General features: G+C 43.2%; 1 protein-coding gene across 10 annotated transcripts in view; it reads right to left on the reverse strand.

Annotated features, from left to right (window-relative positions):
• Nucleotides 1-5,607: 5,607 nt before the first annotated feature.
• The window catches only part of nrxn2b (neurexin 2b), a 667,491-nt gene continuing 660,984 nt past the window's right edge, over nucleotides 5,608-12,114 (reverse strand). For all 10 annotated transcript variants that reach the window (XM_079668270.1, XM_079668273.1, XM_079668275.1 and 7 more), the window contains one exon: nucleotides 5,608-8,601. In XM_079668270.1, the coding sequence (XP_079524396.1) occupies nucleotides 7,709-8,601 (893 nt within the window). In that variant the 3' untranslated portion in view covers nucleotides 5,608-7,708. The remainder of the gene's footprint in view (nucleotides 8,602-12,114) is intronic.

Raw genomic sequence — 12,114 nt, forward strand, 5'->3', positions numbered from 1 at the left:
TCCTCTATCACCCCCAGTGTGACTATCCTCTGATTTATGACAAAAACATCTGCTATGCTGTAGCCTACTAAAAATCTAACATTTGACCTTCTAAATATGAGCATGTGAGAACTGTCATTGACATCACGTTAACATGTAAGTGCAGCCTCACAGAGCCTTTAGCATGACTGTAGACTTGTGATCTTCTTCTTCTGTCAATAACAGATCAAAGACAACAATATGGCTGGGATATTCTGCCAATAGAAATGAACATGTAACCAAGATCCTTTGATCGGATAGCTGTGCATCATATATCACCATCATCATATACCCAGGTTTAAAAAGAGCAAGCTTTTTGATACTGGGATGTTAGACCAAGATGGCTAACCCTGTCTCTTTTCACAGGAGGTGCTGATGGGCTGGTGCAGTCACACAGCCTCTCCTTCAGCAGCCACGTACTGCAAACCAGAAGGAAACGTCTATTGTGTATGGTAAGCAGTGGCGGCCGGGCCATCGCCCCCCCTCTTCCCACATGTTTGATTGTCATTAAAAATAAATACAAAAATATATTAAAAACAAATATTTTTATTTTTAATGAACAAGGCAAATATTATATAGTTGGTATCAGTAAAATGTATAATCTACAATAAAATCTCGTTTAAAATTGTGTTACAATGTCTAAAGTTACTGATAAGTCACATGTTTCCTGCCTGGCCGCAGAAATCTTTGCCCGTGTATCATTACCCTCTCTCGTCTGGACGCTAAGAAAGGAGCCAAAGTAACGGCCCGTCCACACAGCGGCGTGCGTTGAAGCTTGCCGGCGGGGGGGGCTGAAACTCGACCAACAACCAATCACATGAATCTCCCGCCCCGGACACACAAGCACGCGGTTTGATTGGCTAGAGCTACTGGCATATGATTCGATTGGCTGACGCTTCCGCCGAAGCTTCAAAAGTTGAACATTGCTCAACTTTTGCAGCGAGCAACGCGAGCAACGCTTCGCTCCCACAATAACGTTTGGCGAAACGTGACGTCACCCCATTCAAAGTGAATGGGCAGAAGCGTTGAAGCTTCAGCGCATGCCGCTGTGTGGACGGGCTGTAAGTGCAGCAGCAGCCAACCAATTGCTGACTGTTGCTATCTGTAAACTATGCCGCCGAAACATAATTTCAGCCAATCAGCGTCGTCAGATCTGATGGTCATAGAGCGCCAATTTCAGCTCCCATGCAGTCTGTGAGTCGTTTGGACTCGTATCCAAGGTGACGCTACAGTATAGTTGATGAGGATGGCTGCGTCTGCATGTGGAGACTCCGGGTGCTAGTGGATCGCCGGAGCTGTAGATTAACATTTACATGCTTATTGTAGTTGTCAGTGCAATGGCTGGAGCACCATGGAGCATATGTGTGGACTGGACCTGTATTTTACAGGAAAGGAGTGAGCAGAGGGTCGAGTTGTCGATTCTTGCTCAGTTTTCTTCCTCACCCTCTCAAACTTTGAGTTGCGCGCGCTACTAAAGAGACTCGCGCTACCATGGAAATGGAAATGGTGTAGCTGTATTAACGTCCAAGCGGAAACAGTCGTGACAAATTTGGTCAGAAATCGGGAGAAATATGACCCCGGGAGGAAACCGCGAAAATCGGGAGGGTTGGCAAGTATGACACACACACACACACACACACACACACACACACACACACACACACACACACACACACACACACACACACACACACACACACACACACACACACACACACACACACACACACACACACACACACACACACACACACACACACACACACACACACACACACACACACACACACAACTTCACTCACGTTGGATTGCACGGAAACGGCGAAAGGAGGGTGAGGAGCCTGAACCCATATCAGGAGAGTTACGCCTCTTCTCCAGCCCCGGGGAAGCCTGCACCGTGATCTTATGGATGAAATCTGCAACAAACAAACAAAAATGTTAGACCACCTAAATACATACATTTGTTTAGCCTTCATCGCTCTGCTTAACATTTGTACTCAGCAGTTGTTAGTTTGGTTGTTACACTTTTTTTCGGTTCCTTTTTTGTCCAAAATAGTCCGTACTGACTACCATGGAACTGGAAATTCAGAGCAATACATATTCTAAGCTTGGCACACAATGTTTCTTTATGTAAAAGTGTGCCGTTTAAGCAGATTTCAATAGCCTTACAGTATATTACATGGCTCATTTGCCTGCTGGCCATTTCATCACACACACACACACACACACACACACACACACACACACACACACACACACACACACACACACACACACACACACACACACACACACACACACACACACACACACACACACACACACACACACACACACACACACACACACACACACACACACACAATGTTCGTATTTAGTCTCCTGATTTTAAATGGGATTTAAAATAATTTGAGTGTTCCCAAAGCACCAGTGTTCTGCATTTTGTGTGGGCCTACTGTACTGTTGCACAGTTTATACTGTAGAAATGTCCAGGACAAGGTATTTGGAAGTTTTGGAAGATTCATAGCTAACCACACTGAAGATTATGGATTATCTCATATTTTTAATATCTAAAATCACCAGAAGCCATCATTTAAGGGGTCATTTCTCAAACACTTCTTCCGGGGGAGCATCCCCCCGGACCAACCATGGTTTGGTCACCATTTCCATAGATAAAACCAAAAATATTTTCCACCAGCCGCCACTGATGATAAGCCATTGCAGATCATTTTTAAGTAGGTCAAATTGGACTGAGTCACTGGAAAGAAACTCCTATTCTCCCATCTTAATCAACAGATTCCAAATGATATTGCTGAAGTTTGTCAAATGTGTTCAGTCCATTATGTTCTCCAAATGTGTTCTTTGTCTACCTCAACTGCAGACAAAATACTTTGACTGCCTCCAGTTTAACAAGTAAATTACATATTTTAGAAAGAAGCCTAAATAATACATTATTTAAAGTTCACCTATTATGCAAAATCAACTTTTTCATGTCTTTTATACATCAACATGTGTTAAGAGACTCTGAAAGTTTCAGGAACAAAGATTCTCTCTCTTTTTGTCCTGATCCATTTATATAAAATCTAGGGCCGGGACTTTAACGCGTTAATTAAGATGAATTAATTACACAAAAATTAACGCGTTTTAATCGCACTTATTTTTGCACCGCGGAACGTTTCTCACTGGATGAGTTTCAGGGGTACCGATTATACTGGAGCACCAACTAACGTTCATGACTTCAGACAACAAAAAACCACAGTGAACAATAGTCAAACTTGAACGAAGAAGCTAATGAGACCGCTTTGGTTGGCCCCGTGGATGGGACATTTTGTTTTAAAAAACGGACGGATGGAAGCGTCAATAAGAGCACGGTTGTTTGCAAATTTTGCAAAAAGGAATTTGCATATCACCGCAGCACATCAAGCCTCAAGTATCCCCTCAATGCAAAACCTATAGCAGCTAGCGTGGAAGCTAGCGTGGACGTTAGCCCGACTCGGAGTACAAGGACCCACACCCAATTTGCGTTGATCAAACAGTGGCCTATGCAACAGAGAGATTTTATTTTTCATCAGGATATTGGAAGAATAGGAGGGATTGAGGTCAATCACTGGCACTTTTTTATTTTATTTTAAATGGTACAGTACACTTTATGTTGAACTATTTATTATGTTGTTGGTGCAACTGGCACTTTATGTTGAACTGTTTATTGTTTTGGCCAAGGTTATTGAGAGAGTTGGACTGAAATTGATTCGATTTTTTAAATCAACTGTTGGTAAATCAACAAAGTCTGTTATGGCCTCTGAAGCAACAGAGAGATGTTTTCTAATAGTCAGGGTTTCCAATGTTCTGAATGTACTTGAAAGTATTGTGTTTTACTTAAAAAACAAAGTGTTATAGTTTACAGAAGGTCTAACTACCTATAGGCTACCTGAATCTCTGAAATGTACTATATTCCTAAATATGCTATTGCTACACTTTATGGCAAAAATTGCACTTTTCTGTTGGTCTTGGTTAAGTACCACCTTGAAAAAAATAAACAATGTTTTGTTGCTTAAGTTTATGTATTCAGTCATTATTCAATGGTATACTAAAATCCATGTGAAAAAAATTGCTTCTCACTGTTCTCAGGTCAAATATTTATATGTGATTAAAAATGCGATTAATTGCGATTAATTAATTACAAAGCCTGTAATTAATTAGATTAATTTTTTTAATCGAGTCCCGGCCCTAATAAAAACCTGTCTGAAAATGAGCTGATCAGATTTTGGCCACTTTATGATGTCATAACAATGTTTTGGCTTGTGTAACCATTAGCCAATCACCAACCAAGGTAACCCCCCCCCCCCTCATCACCTGAATCTCCTCCGAGAGCACCATTGAGTTCTTTGTAACCAAATCTCTCTCAGAGGGGCGTGGGGAGGGGTTCCTTATTTTTCATCTAAAGTAACAGACAGAGAATCAGCACTTTGGAAACAGGGCTGAAACAGAGGGGATTATGGGATGCTACAATGCGTGATCTGTTTGGTATTTGGAGCCACACTTCAGAGACAGGTTCTGTATATATCTGAGACCTATAATATATTGATGAAAAACAGTGTGATATTATTTATTATCTAGCCATGACAGTGCTCACCACTGAAACGTCAGCACTCACCTGTGAATCAGTCTGCAACAGGAGTCTCTGTAGCTGCGTCTTGTTCCTGTTGGGGAGCTTTGAGGATTCTACTGGATTGATTGTTCTCTTTATTTTGTAACACAATGATTTAGCCGTGTTTAAATCCATGTCCACATATTCCATATGGCACTCTTATAGTCTGTTTAGCTAAAAGTAGGTATTGCAGATTCTTTTCACACACAAATTGAGTGCAAGAAATAAAGTTTGAGGTGTTGAAATGTCTTCATTAGGAGGATCTAAATAAGATGTGTGTATCATGGTTTATATATTTATTCCTGTGTGCCAAGCAACACCTGTAAAACATAAGGTTGACAGAGATGTGAAGTCAGGAGTGTTGAAGAGAAGCAACACCCTGGCTCTTGAGCAAAGACGTCCTTCTGCCACGTGGCTTTAAATAAAATACAGGAAGTCTGTATGACAGTTTAGCAGATACCTGTTTCCGTTGTTTCAATTCAGACGGCAGCTAGTCCCAGGCCTCTCGCTTTGAGTAAGTGATAATAAATATTCACCACTAGCACTTTGTATAAGTCTCAAACTGCAGAATTACTGTCTACCATAAAGCAAATTAATACTTGATTAAATTAGTTCCAGCAAGTTGTAAAGGTTTAATTGTCCATTATCTTAGAGGCCTTCAAACTGAAACCACATATGGTTAGGAATCCGATCTTCGAGTTCCTTTAATATTTTCAAAACACTTTAGAATTTAGCTTGATTAAATAACGCTGGTGAGCAAACATCTTTCCCAGCACAGATTATCTAGACTATTGTTAACTCCTCAAGCCAAATGATCAAACTGCACATATAGTAGCTTTAACCTGCAGTTTGTAAACTAAGTGTAACCCAGGTTTGGTGGGTTGAGTTTGCTTTTTTTAACTGTCCACTCACACGATAAAGAGACCACGCGACACAGGGAGTAAGAAGTATATAACCAAGTGTATTCCCTCTGTTAATGTACACATATTTAGAGTCATCTCACTGGAACACTTTACAATAACATTTAGAAAGAACAGGAAGATACTGGGAGGAGTATGCTGGGGATGAAGAAACCAGACGAACGTGGCAGGACAGTGAATTGATGGAGCCTGTCAAATGAAATGGCTTCCATCTCGTCTCTGGCCGTGAAGACAGAATTTTTGATATAAAAGAAATCAAAAAAAGACATGAAGGATGGACAGAGCCTTGTTCCACACGGTAATGGGACACACGATGTGCCATACAGAGAAAAAGGAATAGATGCAGGATGAAAAATTAGATCGAGGATGACAGATGGAATAAAAGGAGAATTCATGGTTTCATTTCATAATCCAAATCACATTTGCTCAATTACCAAAAGAAAATACATAGACATTTCAGTTTCCCAGAATCATAGTCATTTTTTTCTCCAAACAGGAATGATAGCAGGGAAAACACACTTCTCTTAGTAATGGGATGAGAGTCAAATATTTAGACATTTCACAAACTTTTTTCAGGGTTTTTCTTTTCTTTTCATGGTACAGTTTTCTTTTTTAATAGAGTTGAGAAAATTGGAATACTAGAGTTCGGTTGTACATCTTCCAGGGAACTGCCGTTCACATTTTGTTTGTGTGCTCTTCCCACAGAGTTTGCTTTGCCCATTGGCTGCCATCAGTCCAGACAGGCTGGGGGGGGGGGGGAAGACACAGTCGCTTCTTCAGCTGCAAGGTATGTCTCTCCTCAGCAGAACTCCAGCAATAATTAATTAGGAATTTCTCGAAAATGTCTCTCATGTCACCAGAGAAAAGACTCAAATAAAAAAGAAAAGAGCAAACCAAAGAGACGGAGTCTTGCAGCATGGCTGCATCAGCCGTACTGTTCATGAGGGAGGGGGGGGGGGGGCTGTGTTACTGTTCTGACGTCACAAATCCTAAAGTCTGTCTTGCTGTGCATTAACAGCGTACTCTCCTTTCCACTCGCTCAAGCTTTAGGTCCATAGTTTCTGCAACGTCTATACATATAATCATAATGATATAGAACAGAGTTCATCTTGACTGCTGGAGGTTTTTTCAGTTTTTCGGTTATTAGTAACTGTAAGGACGTGACACAGTTTCTCTTCTGGCCCACTAGGAGGCGCCTCGGAGCCTCGAAACACATGACACAGATCTGCTGGAACAAAGGACGACCAAGGGGGTTGGCCTCAACAAGTTTTTGGCGGCTAAACGTACAAGTTAGCATCCGTTATGTTGGAGCGGTGGTATCTCACATAATTGCTACGTTTAACGTTGTTATGATCATCAATCATCGTATTTTTTGTTTTTTTAAACTCCACAGAAAGAAAAACAGTTTTTATCTCTTTTTCGTAAATGAATACTACATGCTTGAAACACGGCAGAGTTTACGTTGCATCAGCCGCTGAGCACCGGACGAGGAGAGAAACAGAGCGCACGATCCGACGAGAGGAAGAGAGAGAGAGAGATGCGACGGGAGGTAAGAGATCAGAGACGTGGAACACTTCCAGAGGGGGAGCTGGGTTTGACACGATGTTCCTGTAAGCTGGCAGTATATAGATTTTACAGAGCCACGTCGAGTTACTCATTCAAACAGGTGGAAAATAATATGTTGATACTGTCGGAGGGGAACGCGAGCTGACCTCAGAATGAAGGACAGACCATGACACAAATACTGATGGTGGTGCTTTCTACAGTACTCTAGATATTAATTAACCTGTCATGTGCTGACATAAATCACTGTTTTATCAGCATTTGTTACATGGTCGTTGGCACAGTATGTGTGGAGATGTGAGGCCTTTCCTTAATTCCACCCCGTGGTTAGCATTTAATAAGAAGTCAAATCAATCTAAGAGATGCTGGAGCAGAAGCATGATGTCACCTGCTGCCTCCCTCTGATTAGACTTGAATAGGTAATGTATGGCCACCAGACAATACTGAGTAGGAAATGAATTGCCCTCTGTTCTGTTTGCCTTTCTCTCCCCCTCCTCTCTCTGGTCTCCTCCCTTCTCTAGGTGCAGCTGCTGTCTGTCTCTGTGTGTCGCGGCGGCTCTCAGACGTAGTACTCTTTGTCTTTGTTCTTCTTGTTCTTGGTGACCGTCTTGGCAGTGCTGGGCTGTTTCTCCTTCACCAGCGCTCCGTTGCTCTGCGTGGCTGAGTTACTGATGTAGTTGCGGCTCTGGTCCACCTGGTAGGACCCCTCGTCGCGGTTGCGGTACTTGTACATAGCGTAGAGCAGGATGAGGATGCAGAGGGCGGCGGCGGCCACGATGCCCACCACCATGCCCGTGGTGCTGCTGGACTGCTGCACCTCCACGGCGCCTGGGAGCCCCCGCTCAGGAGACGTGGGGTCTGGAGTGGGAACATGGGGGAAATTGGGTGGGTATGTTATTCCTGGGACTCTGCGGTGTCCCGGGTCTGAGGAGGGGTGGGCCGGCGGCAGCAGCACCTGGTCCCGGGTGTTGAGTTTCCCAGCGGGGATCTTGTTGTTGCTGCTGCTGCTGCCGCCGGCGGCCGGCTTGATGTGGGGGCTGAGCTGCTCGGGGTTGGCTGTGGGGGTGGAGTACAGGGGGGGGCGGTGGGAGTTGGGCGAGCGGGAGAAATGGCGGTCCCGGGGGTTCTGGACACTGCCCTCCACGCCTGGGGGAGGGGGGAGGACAGTCCTGTCGGTGACCAGGGGGGAGTTTTTGTAATAGTCCTCGTCATCAGACTCGGTCATCTCCCCCGAGCCGTACGCCGACACCTCGATGGTCTCCCCGCAGTCCTCCTGGTCCAGGGAGCAGGGGGGCCGGCCGTTTGGCAGGGGGAAGGACTCTTTGGTGGTTTCGAGCAAGGTGAGGAAAGGGCGGTAGGTGGTGGGGGGCGGGGGGATTACTGGGTAGCGTGTGGCGATGGATGGGGGGGCTAAGGAGTCCACCGTTATTATGGGCAACACTAATTCACCTCCTAGGACAAGAAAGAGACAACGAGAAACAGAGCGTTAGAGACCGGCGGGGAGAGAGCCCACCTCCAGATGAACAGAAGAAGAACACTTGAATGAACACCAGAATTAGAACAGCACTAACACTTTACATCAGGTTAGGTATATAAGTTTAGTCTGTTCTATTTAAAAAGTTAATATGCTGGCTAACTCTGAGCTGAATACATACTAGCTGCAAGACATAAAGCTGCACCTGTCCTGACCTATGCTGCATAGACCTACATGCTATATGACTAACACAGGATAAAAGTAGACTACATATTACACTGAACAATTTAACATCACTCTACACAGCCTATTCTTCACTGCTAATGCTAGGCTAACCTATGCTGACTGCACTAGCGCTCAGTGTCTTGCTGTGATTGGTTAAATAAGATAGCAAACCACGAGGTTCAGGTCACTTACATCAACAAATTGGCCGCATGATTTTTGCATGAAAAAAAAATTACAAAAAGAAAGCTGTGTAAGATTGTTCTCGGATAGTGATTAACAACCCCCCCCATCCACCCAGTCGTTACCTCCTCTCCTCTTTATTTGATTATTTTGTAATAGGTGATAAATAATCCTCACGTTAAGACATTTGAATAATTCATCCTTGCTTATTTCAGAAATCTCATGAAGAATGGGCTCAATCCCAGTTCCCCCTTTGGGCATGGGGGTTTCTATGGCTCATTTCTAATTAGCTTAATCTGTATGCTAGCCCTCAGGAGCTGCTGCAGGAAACTGCTGCCCCTCATTCCTAACCCACCTCTCAGCACACACTACAGCACTGAGAGAGATTACACATTGAAGCCCCCCCCCCCTCCCTCCCAACAGCACAGTAACAGTGAGCAGCCACCAACAAGTTAGTCTTAATGAGCCAGAATTAGTTGTCAAGCTTCAGTTAAGTAATCTGATTTAAGCCCACTTTGATACGGACACCCAAATTAAATAATTATTGGGTGTATAACATTATTACTTATAAAAGTTACACAGCTGGAGTTAAGGGTTAAACATATTGGGAGTATGTTAAAAGAACATGGCAGAATATCAGGTTATACACTACATTTTACTGTCAAGTCTAGCATATTTGTTAGGTTGGGTTAACAGTCAAGGAAACATTTGAAAACATGGCAGGGGGGGGGGGGGGGTTAGATTATTGAACATCCTTGGGTTAGAAAAGGGAAAGGTAACAGCAAAACATGACCAAGTAAAGGCCAACATCACTAGCATAAAATCATGACTGTGGCTTTTTGTTCGTTTGATGAGGTAAATCAGAGTTAGGGTTGGATCATGGGTTGTTTTTTAAGGGGGGGTGGGTTTTGAATAACTCCCCCATGACCTTGTCAGCTCAGCAATGCTCAAGCCCCCCCAAACCTCAGTCAGTTACACAACCATACATTTTCACTCAGAGAATGGCAAAGGCTTTGTTACAAAGGGCAATGTGCCGGGTTAACCAAGCCTCTAAACACAGCAGCATTTAACAACACACTTCAAAGAAACAGGCCTTGAAATGAAGCAAAATGTGAAAACGGGAAAAAAACATTAATTCTTCAACCCTTCTAGTTTCCATGGCAATGCTCAGGTTATTTCTCTCCATTATATTTCCTTTCTTTCTGTGTGTGAAGGCTGAGTTTCACCTTGAAGGCTGAGAAGACAGCAGAGAGCGGTGTCACATTTGACTAGTTTTGTGCATTCCTACAAATCTACGAGATAACTTGTCACAGGAGAAGATAATATTAACTGTAGGGCACCTGCTAGATATTCCTCAGAGATACAGTACCTACATATGACTGAAGGTAGTGGAAGACGGTGGTGTGACTATCTGTACTATCTGTGAAAATGGTAGAGATGCTGCAAGTGCAATTTCAAGCTCTCTATCTGCAGCCCCCCAATTACCTCTCACTGTGCCCCACTTGCAGTGTGCGGCTGACACTGCAGACGGATGGACTTGTTATTGTTAACTTCTTGCAATCGTGGCAGAATCAGAAACACTGCTTAACTCGAGTGTTTCTGTCTCCCTCGTATGAACCCATAGAACTGAGCTGAAGATTTTGTAGATATTCTGGAGCCAAATTATTATATACAAACGTTTAACAGTAAATGATTGTTATGACAAATGGCTCCCATCACTCTGCTGTACTCTGCGTCTATTAGAGCCAAAGCCAGGAGGACATTATCTCATATGACAGGCTACTGGACACATAATGAAGCTCAGCCCTCACACACAGAGAGCCATCTCAGCACTATAGGCAGTAATCAAGAGAGCCATCGCTTCATTTCCTGCTGTGTGACCAAAGCCTACTGCACCCTTAAAGTAAACCAATCAACAGCTTCAATTGGCTCTTCCTTCTCCACGACAGCACCCTCTGTATTCAGCTCGGATTGCTCAGTTAATACCCACAGGCACGTGTTCCCAGTACTGAAGACAATCAGGTGATAGATTTTTAACATATTATATCATTGTAACTCACATGAGTATTTAATTTAGCATCATAACGACTATCACTGGTTGAATCAGACATGTTTTGGAAGGCTGAGGAATACATTGAACATGATTCCAGTGTGGGGGTGCCTCTTTCATTAACACTGTTAGTCTGTAATGTAACAGACTCAAAGATATTCAGCTGATTGATTGACTCGATTGTTTGAACAGCTGAGGCAGTGGAGCCACGTTTAGCCCACATGATGAAATGTCTTCTTTATCTTTACCCACACGCCAGTCAGTATGACTCATCCCCTCCATTCACTCAGAAGGAGACCAGGGCAGATGGGTCCTGATGCATCTATGTGGCTCTCCTGACAAACATCGTTACTGTGCCGCTCACGTCGCCCCGCTCACATCTATTTGAAATATTTAGAACGAAAAGGTTGTTTTGGAGTTTGAGCATTCTATAATTCAGCTTTGATTGGACAGCAGATGGGAAATCCAGCCGCGTGGCCGAGAATAATATATGTTCCTAGCTTGCTTCAATAAGCAATAGCTACATGTATAATATAATCTGAGCAACGGGGGGGGGGGGATAAATGTTTTCTTCATATATGTGACTCCATAAACTGTTTACGAATACTGCATTTACAGCTGTCGCTTTCAGGTAACAGGATATATTCTGAAACAAAGTGATGCCCTGCCCCAATCGGGTCTCAACCTAATCTCACACATGCAGAGAATACCTGATTACAACAACATTTACTGCAAAAACAAATATGATGTTGTATGCCATCAGATTCTTAATTGTGCACTGAAGGGAATATCATTCAAACTGGGAGCATTCTTTTTTAACTCTGCTCTCTTCTCTACTGAAAGCTTCTCCTTGGACTCACATCTTTAAATGTTAACACCCACAGGTACTGCTCCAGGGTCACATCCCATAAGAAATGTTATTTCAATAATACTTTACAACTTTACAATAGCAATACTCAATCAGGATTAAGTTCACCAATAATTAGTTTGGAAGTGAAATGGTTACAAGACGTCTGAATAATCATTGCTATGGAGG

This window comes from Notothenia rossii, assembly GCF_949606895.1.
Source record: "Notothenia rossii genome assembly, chromosome: 3".
In the NCBI taxonomy this organism is placed as follows: domain Eukaryota; kingdom Metazoa; phylum Chordata; class Actinopteri; order Perciformes; family Nototheniidae; genus Notothenia; species Notothenia rossii.